This window comes from Cheilinus undulatus, linkage group 13, assembly GCF_018320785.1.
Source record: "Cheilinus undulatus linkage group 13, ASM1832078v1, whole genome shotgun sequence".
In the NCBI taxonomy this organism is placed as follows: domain Eukaryota; kingdom Metazoa; phylum Chordata; class Actinopteri; order Labriformes; family Labridae; genus Cheilinus; species Cheilinus undulatus.
This window is the reverse complement of record NC_054877.1, coordinates 39,633,240-39,649,030: the sequence shown is the minus strand read 5'-3', so window position 1 is coordinate 39,649,030 and position 15,791 is coordinate 39,633,240. Positions and strand designations below refer to the sequence as shown.

Genomic DNA, 15,791 nt, shown 5'->3' with positions numbered 1-15,791 from the left:
TTTGGCCAAAATATTAAGAGCTCATCTGTTGACTGGCTGTAGAAGATTAAAAACCCTACGGCGTCCATGTTAACTAAAAGGACATGCAAGGGTCAAAGCATGGGTCACAAAGTTAGTTTTCAAACCTGGACTCTAACAAGAGAGTTTGTTAGGCTGAGTTTTGTCTGGTGTTGACATTTCTGAGCAGTCTTTTTTAGTTAGTGACTTGATATGAAAGAAAACACTGAATGAAAGTCATTTAATGAAAGTGGAGAAAAAACGTAATGAAAACTACCAGTACAGTCATGAAACTTTCCATAACTGTGAGTTTGTGCTTCAAACCAACAGGGATCTTTGATATTTTATTAGTCTATTGAATGTTTGCTCTGGTTAACAGAGGGTGCACGGCATCAGTTCTGTGGATCAACCATACGGCACCCATCTGGGCATGTCTTAGTTCCAGAGAATATCATGGTGCAATATGTTCTGTAACAGGGATATTCTGGCTTCAGTTCAGACATAGAAAGAGTTTAAGAAGCATTGCCCAATGTTATATACATAAACTGATCACTTTATTAGGTATATCTGTTTGAATACTCTTTAAAACAAATACATAATCAGTCATTTACATGACTGTGACTACTGCATTAAAGCAAGCAATTACAGTAAAGACAATGTACTGTATTTCAAACCAAGCATCAAAACAGGGAAGTTGATTTAAGTGGCTTTGAACGTGCCATGTTTGTTGGTGGTCTGGCAGAATGTCATGTGGTTTAGGTCAAATCCTGACCCTTCCTTTCCACTTTTGCAGAACAAATAGAGACTCACTAGACCAGGCCATGTTTTCCCAATCTTCTACAGCCACATTTTGGTGAGCACAGCTGAACTTTAACCTTGCTGCTGCAGCCCATCTCCTTCAAGGTTCGATATGTTGTGTGTCCAGAGGTGCTGTCACTCTCTTCTGACCTCTGCCATGAACAAGGCATTTTAGCCCAGAGCACTGATGCTTACTAGATATGTTCTCCTTGGAAAATTCAGACCAGCAGAGTCAGTTAAATTAGTTTTCTTCCCCATTCTGGGGCTTGGTTTGAACCTTAGCAGATTGGCATGACCACGTCTACTCGCCTAAATGCATTGGTTGCTGCTATGTGACTTGCTGATAAGATGTTTGCACTGATGACCTGCTGAGCAGATATGACTAATAAAGGGATCACTGAGTCTACATTCTATGTGTTATACTTGCATCACATCTCTTGAGTCTGGATTATACATTAAAAGCAGAAAAAGTTCCTCCACTATACCCAGTTCACAAGCAACACATAGACAGATTATCTGGATGACAGCACAGCTCCATGCGGCAGAATTAAAGTGCTACCAGGAAGTCTCCATAGTGAGAAGTAAAACATAAGCAAATGGCAGCAAAACTTTCTGGGCACTCTTGTTGACATTAGAAGACATAATCCATTATTAAAGAATTTTTCTCTGTGTTGAACATTCAAGTTTGTCCTTTTGAAATTGTATTACTTTAGCTGATTTATGATCATCAAAACCTTCATGTCATCCTAAGAAGAGAAAGGAATGTTTGATTCTTTGTTGTAATAAGTAGTTAGCTTGAAGAGTTGTAGTAATTAACCATCCAACATTAATGGAGAGACGCCTGCAAGCTATCTTGGGCAAATTCACATCTGACATGCATCATAATCAAATCACATGATGCACATTCTTCTAATTCAGTAGTCTATTCAAAAGGAACCTGATATGACCTGACAAGTTCACCTATAGATATTTGTATCTCTCATATGTAAATTGAACTGAAAGACTCACTACATATCTGCATTTTGAATAAATTTGAACTTATACTCACCAGGAGGCGCCATGTTTTGGTCCAAACTGGTAGTGTGATGTCACTTGGCAAGAGTGCTCCTCACCATTCCTATGCAGTAACTGGCTGTTTCGGACTGGCTGCATGTTTTGCTAAGATACACACCGTCACAGCTTTCATACCAGACACAAGTTTGCTGCATTTTGGCTTTGTCTCCCTGCTGTCTAAGCCCTGCCATTCTTCCTAAATTTCACCTCAAAAAAAACCTCCCTACAAGTGACTTGATTCAGTGTATAGTGCAACTTCTCCAGGAGCTTTTCAAAATAAAAGCATTATGCACAAGCAAGGGAGTTTCTCCAAAGAAATGCTAAAGCAGACTTTGAAAAGCATAAACCGAAGTGTTTTCACACTGTGTTTATCTCTACCTGTAACATTTCGTGCCATGTGGAAACAGAAAGTTTCATAAATAGAAGAAATTTGGAGAACAACTTTATTAAACCGACACATTTTAGCTTGTGGCCTTTATCAGGATTGTCAAGAATCCGATTTCAAACATATGCTACCGATGTGGATGTACATACAGTGCTTAACAAATTTATTAGACCACCTGTCATATTTGTCTCAAAGACCATCCAGCATCATGAAGTGCTTTAATGCGGACTCTTTCATTTTCAGTGAGCTCTCCACGTTTTACTATTTTGAACAGAAATGAGGGATTTCAAACTGAATTCACCCAAATTTGAGCCAGCTCACTGGGCTTCTCTGAGAAGTCAGAAATTAATCAAGCATAACGTTCAACCACTAAAACTAATTTTTGTGTTCAGGAATGCAAGTAAATAACTATGATTTGACATATTAATCAAGAAATATTAATGTGCTTTACTATTTTTTCATTTTTTTTGTAAATCAGTAAATTTGAAAATTCATGGATAACAATAAGAATTATATTTTAGCATTAAAAATATAATTTTGGTTAAAGAGTTTCAACATATTGGTGTGTTAACCATTGCAGAAACATAAAAAATGTTTTTGGTGATTACTAATGCTGTTAATTTAAGGCATCTGTGGCATAAACCTTACTTTGGTTAGGGTTAGGGTGGTCTAATAAATTTGTTAAGCACTGTATTTGCTACAACAAGGTAAATATGGCTCTGTCTATTTTGACCAATAACTTCTGTTGGTGCACATTAAAAATAGCCAAGACCTCAAATCTCAAAATTCTCCAAAATTCAAAATTCTTGCCTCATTTACGTGAGACATGCAGCGTCTCTGAGATGCAGCCCTAACACTGGCTGCCAGTCTGAAACAGCTTATACTGCATAGGAATGGCGAGGAGTATTCAGGCTAAGTGACGTCACACTACCAGTGCGAACCAAAATGTGGCAGCCTCCTGGTGAGTTTTTAAGTCTAAATTTACTCATAATGCAGATATCTAGTGACTTTTTTAGTTCAAAATACACATGAGAGATCCAAATATCTATTCAACAAGGTAAATTTTTCTGATCATGCAGGGTTCCCTTTAAGCAGCAAGATTTCTGGTTCCGTCCTCTGCCCTGCAATTGCCAGCTCTGCTCTTAATCTTCTTTCAACCCGCCCAGTATCCACCTGTACACTCCGAGGAGGGTTCAAGATATGATCATCCCTGCAGTCTGCATGTAAAATACATCTTGAAGGAGTGAAGTCAGAGCCAAACTAATGCTATGCTACTATAATACATGCTTTAGAAATCTTAAGCGTGAGTTGACTGACTGAACTGTCATGTAACATCACCAGTGCAGTCATGCAAAATGGAGAAATTGACTCTGGTACTGGAACTACATTAGAAATATTATATTGTAAGGAAACTCTAACCTTTCGAAAAATATGGACTGGCCAGATTTCATATCTGTTATTAGGAAAATCTGAAACAATAGTTCCAGGTGTGAGAATGGACCGTACCAATCAGCATCTTTTTTAGAACAAGGTGGCAGCTACAGGTAGGGTTTAGTTCTACTGGAAGCCAATCATAATGGCTGCTGTTGAAACAGCAATTAGTTTAGTTGTTGCGAAAGTATAGCAGCAGTTTCATCTGAACTGGGCAAAAGAGCAAAGAATCAAATCGATAACTTTCGATAACAGGCCGCTTCTTTAAAAAGGGCTCTGCATGAGTCTTATCCAGCAATAAGCTCCATCCTTTGTCAACCATGATATCGCCTGCCTGCTGAGCTCATGTTACTTAGCATAGCAGTGCATACTTACTGCCTCATTTTGTCTTGTATCTCTGATTGGCCCTAGATGAATGTGACAGACAGAGTGTTTGTCCAATAATGTTCCAAGAATTTATTGAAAAGTCCTGCCCTTCTCAAACACTATGTGTAGGAGGTTTACCAGATGGTTGTAAAACATTTCCCATATAATGGATATATAAAACAGTCTATCTGGCGTGTCAGGTTAAGGAAACTCTGCAGTCTATCAGAATTAATGATCACTCTAAATACGGTCTTATGGATACCATTTGGTCCAGGTTATCTTGCTTTGTCCCTCAGTCATTCTGTCATCCCATCACTACTTCATTTGTTAACATGTTTATAATTGAAGGACTGATTGACCTCTGTGTCTTTTACATGTCACAGTCAGAGGCAGCTTGATTAACAGTTTTCCAGCACTCAAACATCTAATCTGTCCATAACCTGAACCATATGTAGTGTTGGACTGAGATTCCTAATAGAGATTCTGACCTTTTATTAATGACTTAGCATTTATAACAGCACATTTGATTGCTCATTATGAGCTGAAAGAGTCATGACCCTTTACAAAAGACTTCATCAGGACTGCGGTTTTACATGTTAGTAAGTCATTAATAAAAGGTCATGGGGTTCCCTGCTTTCCAATAAGCCATTTAGCCTGCAGTTATGAGTGTTGTGATTTCATGGAAGCTGGTCCAGATGCCCTGCAGCTTCTTTTTAGAGGGAAACTGTTCAAACGATCCATTGGAGGGTTGTGAACAATGAATTAAAGAGACACAAAGACAAACATGCTGAAGCGAAATTGATTATTTTACAACCCAGCAACCAAAAGTTCTCCTACTGGATTACTAATAATCTAGAGACAGTTAAAATCCTCACCACTTTTAAATCAAAGTTAAAGACTGTTTCTCTTTGATTGATTGTTCTCTTGGCTGGACTTTTATTAAGTTTGTAGGACTTGAGGCAACATATGACTTATTATTGATGCATGGTAATATTCTCTGAAGCTTCATTTAGTTCCTTTAATTTTCTTTACGGCATTTTATCTATAAATGTTTCCCTTTCATTATTGATTTAAGGCTTTTTTCCTGCCTATGTGGAGCACTTTTAATTATCCCTGTGATTTGCTTCTGTTGCATGTGCGTTTGTGCTTGAAATATGCTGTAAATTAAATTGCCTTGCCTCATTTAGCCTGTCTTAGGCCGATATATTATCTCATAGTGGGCTTTAATTAAAAAAAGATATCAGCCAATAGCTGATCTATATGAAGGCTATACATTGTGTAATAAAGACCCTACTTTATGTAATATGTATGTTAGCTGACAGTTGACCTACATTGGGAAATATAGTTCCTGACTGCAGACAAGTATTGGGCCCAAACTTGGATGAAATATACAATCTAGAAGTGGCTCTTGATTAGAAAAACATAAAGGCCTCAATTCAGTCTATAGTGGACTCATATGATTGGCTCTTTGTGGGCCTTGTGCTATAATATCTGCTGGTTGTGGGCCTATATCTGGATAAAAAGTTTGCCAGTCTTTTGACTATTATTATTATTGCCAATTTTTTTTTTTTTTTTTTAGAAAAATAATAGGATATTTGACAACAGTTGGATCTGACTTGGACAAACTCTATTTTCTAACATTAGGACAACAATGGGCCAACATATTGTCCCCACTGAGCCTAAAGTGGTAGCCTGATATAGTTGGTTAATAGCAGGCATATATTGGGCCAAAATTTGATATATAAATGGTCCTGTTTTCAAACAATTGTTACCTACGGTAGATCAATACTTGGCTGACATACTATCTAACACAGTGGTTCTCAACCTTGTTTCCTCAGGGCCCCCACCTACTCATATCTAAGGAAAGCAAAGCCCCCCTAGGACCCACCTGGAAATATTTTACATCAATTTTAATTGTTTCATTGACAAATTCCCAACATAATAGAACTACATGCACTTTTCCTTCCATTATTACAGTAGTGTATTAGGGCCACTCTAGAAAAACAAGTTAATGAGGATAATAATAATAAAGATCTATTGATTTTCAAGAAAAAAATATTATCAAGTCATTAATTTATGAGGTATTCAAAAGTTGTAAATATGCTTAAACTAAACTAAAAACTAAAATTTTGGACACTATAATGTCAAAAATCAAATCACTGTTTTGAGTTTGGTTTCTTGTAAATTATATGCTTTACACTGTTGCAAATTAACAGTTTTAAAAACCTGACTTCTTTTAGTTTAAGTATCACAATTTTAAACTTCTTTAATTTGGAAATTGCAAGCTTTTTTAATGGTAAATTTACAAGTTTTCAAACTTTGAACTGTGTTTGATTTTTCTTGTAAATGTTTGAATTTACAATCTCATTTTTTAAAATCTTTTACCCTAAACAATGTGGCTTTTGCACAAAACTCACACATTTAAAAGGAAATATGGTTGGCCCTAATATATTACATTTTAAATCATGATTTAAAATGTTATACATATAAATGATATACAGTATTGTCCAGCAGTAGGCAAAAACTGTAGAAGGAAATTAGCTTATATTGGACCACAACTAAGACAAAATATATTATGGGACTGCAGGCCTGTATAAGGACAATATGTAAGCTTAAAGTAAAACTATATTAGATTGAAAAAAATGGTAAATAAAAGTATAAATTGGGCCAAAATAGCATAAACTGGACCTGTATTAGAACAATATAAAAGCATAGGGAAAACCTTTCTCTCCCCATAGCTGTGTAGGTTCTCTCCGGGTACTCCAGCATCCCCCCACAGACCCAAGACCTGCTTGTTAGGTGGAGCATGGATGGAAAGCCTGGAGCAGTCTGCAACTACTGGTTAATAGCAGACCTTAATTGGGTCAAATAAATGCTTGAAATAAGCCTGTTTTAAGCAAAATGAAAGCCTACAGTATGCCTATACTGGGAGAAACCCATTATCAGGCATTGGACCAATACTGAGACAGAACACCACCAGTGTAGGGCCTAAACCTCTCCAAAGTAACCATCTTCATGGAAGGAGGGAAAAAACGCTGTATCTTAAAAAAAAAAAAATAAATAACATGGAAAAGGTGATAGTCAGCAAGTTTTTGGCCCTTTTTAATGGTTACAAATAAGTAAAACTCACTGACAGATGTAAATGGCGACCAATAGCACCGATTTATGAAAACATATTCATATCATGGAAACAGGATAAGAGAGGTTTTGACATAAAGTTGGCTGAAATGATTGGTTAATAGCAAGCTTAAACTGGGTCAAAATATCAGCCAGAAATTTCTGTATGTATTGGGACAATGTCTCAGCAGATAATCAAGCCTATATTGAATCTACAAAAGATATTCTGATTTAAATAGCAAGTTAAGTCCATGCTAACATGTTTAAATCTTAAAAATCAATATTATATCAGCCTTACAGATGCAGTATCTCTGTAGATAAAATGATAATTATAGAGCAATCCTTTACCATTCATCAGGCATAAGTTAATCCATTAATCACTGGCTGTAAGTATACTTTATTGGACAGTGCCCACTTGTATTAGCTGCTGTAGTTTCCTCATCACCATTGCAATAATAGGCCTGATTTTTAAGTGATGAACTTATTGTTCATTAAAACAAATAGGCCTCTGTGAGTTGAGCTATAAACCTGTCAGTGCATTTACATTCTTGATCATTATCCAGGGATTACAGTCATAAAGTCCTTGTTGTTAAAAACACCCTCGCATCAATAAATGTTTCTTTACTCTAAGTGACGTATCAAATTCTTCTTAGTGACGTATCAAATCCTTTTTGACATTTGCAAAATGCACTGTCATCGAGCAGAAAACATGACTGCTTTCTCCGAAAATCTAACAGCTTTTCTGTCTTTTCAGAGACACTCAGTTTCCATTTGACAGCTACAATATATAAGTTAATGTCCCGTTGAAGGCAGATACACATTCACACAGGCACGTAAACACAAAAACTGTATATGAGGATGCTCATATGGAAAAGATGAATCACCCAACACAGACAGCCAGACATGCTGACAGAGCGTAAAATCTCACTCTGTATCTCACGCTCTTTAACGGCACACCAAGACGCATCGGTTACACCCATTCAGCATCGATCACCACCTCCGTGTAAATGACCTCATTCTGCTACATGTGATTGGATGGTGCTCGTCAGGTGTATGAGATACAGGCTGTTCACCCCCACCAGCATCAGCCAGACACAGCAGGCCGGGATGACTTGGCAGCTCAAGGTGAATCACATTCAACTGTGCGGGCTGTTTTGAATGCTAACGAACGAGCGGGAAAAACGTCTTGGTTTCTGAGCAGAATTCATAAACAAACAGACTGAATGTACGAGCAAATGTGCCTCGCCTCGGAGTGCACATCCTGAATGAGACGTTTTGGTGATGGAGCCAGCGAGGAGCAGGGTGATTGCAGAGGGGAGATAGAGAGCGGGGAGAAGAGAGCGGGCATGATCAGAATACTAAAACTTGTCTGGTAGTGGCGTGTCACGACTGATTCACACTGGGTGGAATTAAGCATAAAGTCCTTGATTAGCATTTCACAGAGCGCCACCTTATAGAAGAGCTGCTCACATGTCAAAGCAGTCAGTTACTAAACCTCCACCTATAATGAGCTAAACACATCTGCTACATCCCACCTGTAGTCATATGTTGGTACATATAAACATGGATAAACAACTAGAAATGGAAAATTAGGATGTACATTTTTAAGCAGTTTTTTTAAATATATGAATAGATGTAAATAAAATATGAATGGCAACATAAATGTATGAATGAAATGTAATCAGAATGATCATAAATAAACATTTACTTAAAATCTGACATTTATTTTACATTAATAAAAAATATGGCATATCCTTTCATTTTTATTGACACTTGTCCTATTTAAGTCCCTTTGATATGTTTTAACTTTTTTTTTTTTAAATTTTTCAAAATTGTAAACATATAAACATATATCCACTGATAAATTGTACTATAAAATGTACTACCTTTATGAACTAGATCAAAATTGCAATTTCAGCTGAAATTGTGTGGGGATGCTGGGAGCTGAATTGTGGAAGAACTGCTGAAAATAGCCAAAAGCACAAAAATAGCTGAAAACAGCATAGAAATAGCATATAATAGCATAAAAGGGCATAAAAGTGGCTGAAAATGGTATTCAATAGTTCAAAAAAGGATCAAAATAGCTGAAAGCAGCCATTAAAAAAAAGCTGAAAATAGCCTAAAAATCACTGACAGTAGCCTTAAAATAGCTGAAAATAGCATAAAAATAGCTGATTGTGGCCTACAAGTAGCAGAAAATTGCATTCAGTGGCTGAAAATGCAAAGAAATAGCTTAAAATAGCATGAAAATAGCTACATTTTAAAAATTATAAAAGTTAGAAATGAGAAAAGTCATAGCAGTCAAATGACGGAGAAACTGAATTTTTAAAGTTTAAACGGTGTCGATACAACAGCGTATGAAGGAGGAGATAGCCGGCGCAGAAGAATAATAATAAACAAAATGGCAAACGCGAATATCAATAGTGTGGATGCTCAGCAACCCCACTAATGAGTATAGATGTTAATTCTCAATTTATGGCTGACATTTTATACAGATCAATCCAACAAAGGATGAAAGGCCTGATGGTAAAATGGAACAAGGGCCTGAGCTTATATGGAGCTTTTCCAGTAGTCTGATTAATCAAACGTCTTTTACACTGCAGATCACACCTACCCATTCACACACTGATGGCAGAGACTTTCACGGAAAATTGGCCATCAGCATTAGCTAATCCCATATGCATCCATACTGTTGGAGTTTTAATGCTAGTTTTTTGGTTATTAGTAAAATATTAACCCTTAGAGCTCACAGCTATTTTTTCACCATCATGTCTCATCTGGACTTAAAAAAAAAAAAAAAAAAAAAAAAAAAACGGTTTGCAAAAATCTATACATTATATACCAAAAAAGTCCATGCGCTTTTTGCAGTTAGATTCATTCAAGCAGTAGAGAAGCAACTGGTCGACAACCACTCCCACAATGCATTGCGTATAAACATTGCCCTCAACAAATATGGTGCTACCCACCAAAGAAAACCAAAGTAAATGACCGAAAATGGATTAAAAATGGACAAAAGACGCTTATTATCGGATCTAACCGCCGTGGATTCAATCTTCAATGACCCGGAAAAGTCACCAAAGTTTTGGGCTCGCTAAAATGGCATCCTTGAGGGGGACTTCGAACGGCAACCCTAACCCAGAATCATATCATCTGCAAAAAGCAGAGGTGAAATTCTGAGATCACCAAACCGACAACCCTCCTCCACTTCCTGTTGGGTCTCAAGATCCTGTCTATGAAAATCACAAACAGGAGTGAGGGGTGCTGGAGCTTTTCCAGCCCTCATTGGGTGAGGTGTGGGGTACACCCTGGACTGATGGTCAGTCCAAACAATGCTCACATTCACACCTACACACCTTTAGATTCACCACTTAACCTAACAAAAATTCTTTTGGACTGTGAAAGGAAGCTGGAGTACCAACAAAGAAGAACCAAGGGAGAACAGGGATGGACCAGGAACCTCCTTGCTTTGAGGTGACAGTGCTAACCACTGTTCCACCGTGCAGCCCGAGAGAATCACAGTAATGAGCTAAATGTGGCCTGTGCACATGTAGACACATCATGCTCCCACATACAGACAAACATACTAGGAGTTTCTGCCTCTTCTTCTTGTGTTTGTATTCACACTGTCAATCAAAAGCGCTTCTGAAACTTCCCACAGTTTAAACTTCATTTCTGAGTCAACCAAGCAATGACTTCCCTCCGAGGTACCAAGCTAAAAAAAAAGTCATCATAATCACATCAAATATATAAATAAATCATCCTCCACTCAACCAAAACTTCAGTGCCCTTGGGTGACATGTGTGACACAAAGACATATCATGAGCTCACACAAACTGCAGACAGGTCCTTTGAGCCCCCCTCCTCTGTATTTCATCCTGTGTAATAGTTCATAAACCTTCACTGACATCTCTTTGAGCATGTTTTTTTGTTTTCGCCTCAGCCAGAAATAATAACATTAGGCTGCAGCTGTGTTTTGTTCAGGGCTTGCCATCATGGATAAATTCCTGCCAACTCATAGAGCCAACAGGGGAGGGGTATCAGCAGGAGAGGGGGAGGTAAATGTGTGCGCTTGGCATGTATGAATTTGAAAGGAGGGTGTTTTAGACACTTCATGAGGAAAAAATGAAGTGAGAAAGACAGATGAATAAGCCTGAGAGGAGAAAGAGGAATGCGCAGAAGGGAAAAGTGTTAGTTTGTATGTTTCTGTTTGGGTGTAGGGCTTAATATATGTGATATGATGAACACAGGGGAAAAAGGGTACAGCTACAATTCTCTGCTTTGCATGCAGCTCAGCATATTCTCAGATGCTTATCTCCACCTGTGTTTGCACACTCATGCACACCTGCATGCACATGTTTGTGTTATCATGTCCGTCCATTCTCACTATACACTGCATAAATAATAGACATGGCAAACACTACACCAGCCATTTGTTTGTCGACTGTTTCAGGAGCATGTAGCTGTAGAATTTCTACCATGCATTTTGGTTTTCTGGAGCCAGAATGGAGCAAATTGGGCACAAATACGCAAGTAGACCTAGAATCAATGGTATACTATACAGTCATGGACAAAAGTATTGGCACCCCTGGAAATTTTCCAGAAAATACACCACTTTCCCCAGAAATTGTCGCAATTACAAATGTTTTTGGTATACACATGTTTATTTCCTTTATGTGCATAAGAACAAAACAAAAAAGAAGAAAAAAAAAATTGACATAATTTTACGCAAAACTTGAAAAAATAGGCTGGGCAAAACTGTTGGCACCCTTAACTTAATATCTGGCTGCACACCCTTGGGGAAAAATAACTGAAACCAATCACTTCCTATAACCATCACCAAGCTTCTTAAACCTCTCAACTGGAATTTTGGACCACTTCTCTTTTGCAAACTGATCCAGGTCTCTCAGATTTGAAGGGTGCCTTCTTGCAACAGCATTTTTGAGATCTCACCATAGGTGTTCAATGGGATTTAGATCCGGATTCATTGCTGGCCACTTCAGAACTCTCCAGCGCTTTGTCTCCAACTATTTCTTGGTGCTTTTTGAGGTATGTTTGGGGTCATTGCCCTGCTACACCCATGACTTCTGACACAGACCCATCTTTCTGACACTAGGCCCTACATTAAAGCCCAAACATCCTTTGATAGTCTCCCGATTTCATGATTCCTTGCACACAGTCAAGGCCCCCAGTGCCAGAGGCAGCAAAACAACTCCAAAACACGTTTGAACCTCCACCATGTTTGACTGTAGGTACTGTGTTCTTTTCTTTGTAGTCCTCATTCCGTTTTTTGTAAACCGTAGAATGACGTGTTTTTCCAAAAAGCTCCACCTTTGTCTAATCTGTCCACAAAATGTTCTCCCAGAAGGATTGAGGCTTACTCAGGTACATTTTGCAAACTCCAGTCTGGCTTTTTTATGTCTCTTTGTCAGCAGTGGGGTTCTCCTTGGTCTCCTGCCATAGCGCTTCATCTCATTCAGATTACGACGTATGGTCCAAGCTGACACTTTTGCACCCTGAGTCTGCAGGACAGTCTGAATTTGTGGAAGCTGACTGAGGATGTTTATCACCATTCCAACTATCCTGTGTTGCATTCTTTTGTCAGTTTTTCTCTTCTGTCCACGTCCAGGGAGATTAGCCATGGGTTAGTTCCATGGGTTATAAACTTCTAGATTATATTACACACAGTGGACAAAGGAATTTCTAGATCTCTGGAGTCTTAAAACCTTGAGATTGTTCATGTTTTTTCCACAATTTTGCTTCTTAAAATGTCCAAAGAAGTTGATTAACTACATAACATTGCTTTCTTGTAACATAGCCAGTGCATTTATGTCAAGGTAAGAAATTAACAGTGATACTGGAGCTACATTTGAAGTATTGAATGGTCAGGAAACTCTAACCTTACAAAGCCAGATCCCATGTCTGTTATCAGGCAAATGCATATTGCACACACCACAGGACAATCTGGCAGGTTAACGAATAAAACCATACAGTAGTCTGGCTTTAGCTGACCTGGAATGAGGGATTTAGGCTGACTGATGTCACGATTTGTGTCATATCAACTAAGCATTTGTTCAATGTCTATGGTTAAATAACTACTCGTGATCATTGTTATCTATGAAAATCAATGCACTCTAATTATGGGTAAATTGTACCTGCTGGCTGTTCTGGTTATATAGAGATCTCTGGTGGTTCCAGTGTTAAGAGACTTGAGTTGTACCCTAAGCCTCAGAGGTGGCCTCTTGGTTTCTGACTCGCTCAAAACTGTGTGTGTGTCTGTGCACTCTCACTAAATGAATTCCCTTGTTTGCTCATACAGTGTGTGCTTGCACTTCAACATCTTGAGTATATTTGCTCTTGTGCAGTGTGTATTAGCTTTCCTGACAGCTGTGCATCTTTTAAATTTCTTCACCCAAGAGTGTGTGCCACTGTGAGTGTGTTGAATGTGTGTGTGTGAGACCTAGAACCTACTCTCAGAGATATAAACACACTCACCTGTCTGGGGATCCACTGAGAAGTACTGCTGGCCCTGCACCAGTGTGTACACCAGCTTGGCGCTGTTCCCATAAGTCGGGTCATCAGCATCTGTCGCTGTCACCTGGATTATAGACGTGCCTGCAGGGGAGCAGAGAGGAGGAGAAGGGGAGAAATGAGAGAAGAAGGGAGGAGAAAAAGAAAGAAGAAGAGATGTTAGAGTTGGAGCTAAGTGGACAGTATAGAGCAACACTTTAAGAGCATAAAAAAAGCTTTAAGTCAGCCACAGATTTCCTCTCTCCCTCCTCTTTTTTCAATCTCCTTCCGTCGGCAGTGTGACAAATACTTTATTTACCCTTCCCCCTCGACTCCTACCCCATCCCCTGCGCTCTCACCTTCTTCCTCCCTCTATTCCCTCTGTCTCACTTCATTTTTCTTCATCTCCGTCTCCAATTCCCTTTAGCTTCCTCTCTCAATCGGACCGTCTGTCTCTTCAACGGCCCCCGTCTCCATCTCTTAAATCTATCTTCTCTCTACGGCTGAGAGTGTCAATTTGGTAGAGAAATTTTTGAGTTTGTTGGCAAAAAATGGAAATATTTGAAATACAGTTAAAACACCTCATATGTAGAGGAATTCTATATGTCTATATTTATACCATAGCGAAAGGGAGAGTGACTATTTCCCCCGGGACTGGAGCCAGACAAGATAGGAGGAAGACAGGGATTGTGGGAGCAGCTGCTACTTTATTCCTGATCAAAGTGATGACAGTATCACTGTGGGAAAGATGGGTGGAGTGTTTGTGTGTCTGTGCCTGTAGTGATGTGTGGGGAATACAGGGAGAGGGTATCATCTGGTAGGTGTTCCACTACAGGTAGATCAGAGGGTTATTGACAGATGGTGCATGTAAAGATTGCACCAGAGAGAGCTCAGAGAGGAGTGTTAGTGGGTTTGCTACTTCAAGTGGGTAACAGAGAAACTACATGCTAATAGTGCTCAACAGTGGCCATCCAGCTTTGGTTCCAGAAGTAATTTTCACAGTTAAAATCCTCATTGAAACAACAAAACTTTCAGCAATATTTTGAATCCTGGAACGAAGCCAACCAGCTACCCCAGCTAAAGTGACTATTAGTGCTGTAGTGCCTGAGAACGGTCTTGGTCTTCAGACCGGTCTCAAGACTACATTTTGAATGTCTTGATCTTGTCTCGGGTTTGAGAGCATTTACTTGGTCTGGTAAGATTTAGGATTTTCCATCAAGACCAGTCGAGACCATCAGAGATCTGCTGTTCTTTATCATTCTTTTTCATTAATGTGATAATAAGGAGAAGCATTTGCTAAAACAACAAACAGCTGCACCTGCAAAAGCCTGGACATCAGTCCATCTTATTTTAAGTCAGAAATACCTCTGAACACTTACTTTAGGCCCCATTCACCTGACAAATCTAGATAAACATCTCATTTTCAGATATTTGAAATAATTCCGGACTTGTCAGTCGCTTTTAAATACCTATAAGGATTTATTTTTTAGGAAAAAAAAAAAGTTAGTTGAACACATTATTCTAGATATGAGATTTTTGCATGTTGTGCTTTGAAAGAGCTTCAGACACCTTGATTTTTCTGTCAAATTTATTAAAAAGAAACTAAAATTAAAGAGAGAATGCTCTTTAACTGTTAAACCTTGTCATGGTTTTTTAAAATTGTTTTTTATGGATTTGGTCTCGTCTCGGTCTCCGTCTTGACTTGGTATCGACCCCCAAAAGTCTTGGTCTTGTCTTGGTCTCGCTGCACTCTGGTCTCGGGCAAGTCTTGGTCTCAGAGAGCGTGGTCTTGAGTACAACACTATACTCAGGGGGCGACTATAAATCAGGGGTCGGCAAGTAAGTTTGGCCTAAGGTTAAACATTTTCTAAGCCACAGAAAGTGGACCACTACCAGGGACTGCATAAACCAGTTACCTTGTTGACTAGATGACTTCACTGCCATGTGATGACCCTTTTGCTCATCATGATTAGATATTTACAACAAGGATGTTTAGAAATCAGCAGGTGAGGAGAATAATGTGTTACTGCAGAAAATCCCTAGCAGTGCATTGGGTATGTGGAAATACTATCTAATATATATAAACCTAGTTTTACATTTGCTCCTTACTTAGCACATAAATTAATTCAATTTGTGT

At 38.6% G+C, this 15,791-nt stretch overlaps 1 protein-coding gene across 1 annotated transcript in view; it reads right to left on the bottom strand.

The window, feature by feature from the left end:
* Nucleotides 1–15,791, bottom strand: part of LOC121520241 — a 389,305-nt gene that overhangs the window by 149,297 nt on the left and 224,217 nt on the right. Inside the window, exon 5 of the mRNA XM_041803615.1 lies at nucleotides 13,640–13,759. Within this exon, the coding sequence (XP_041659549.1) occupies nucleotides 13,640–13,759 (120 nt within the window). The remainder of the gene's footprint in view (nucleotides 1–13,639; nucleotides 13,760–15,791) is intronic.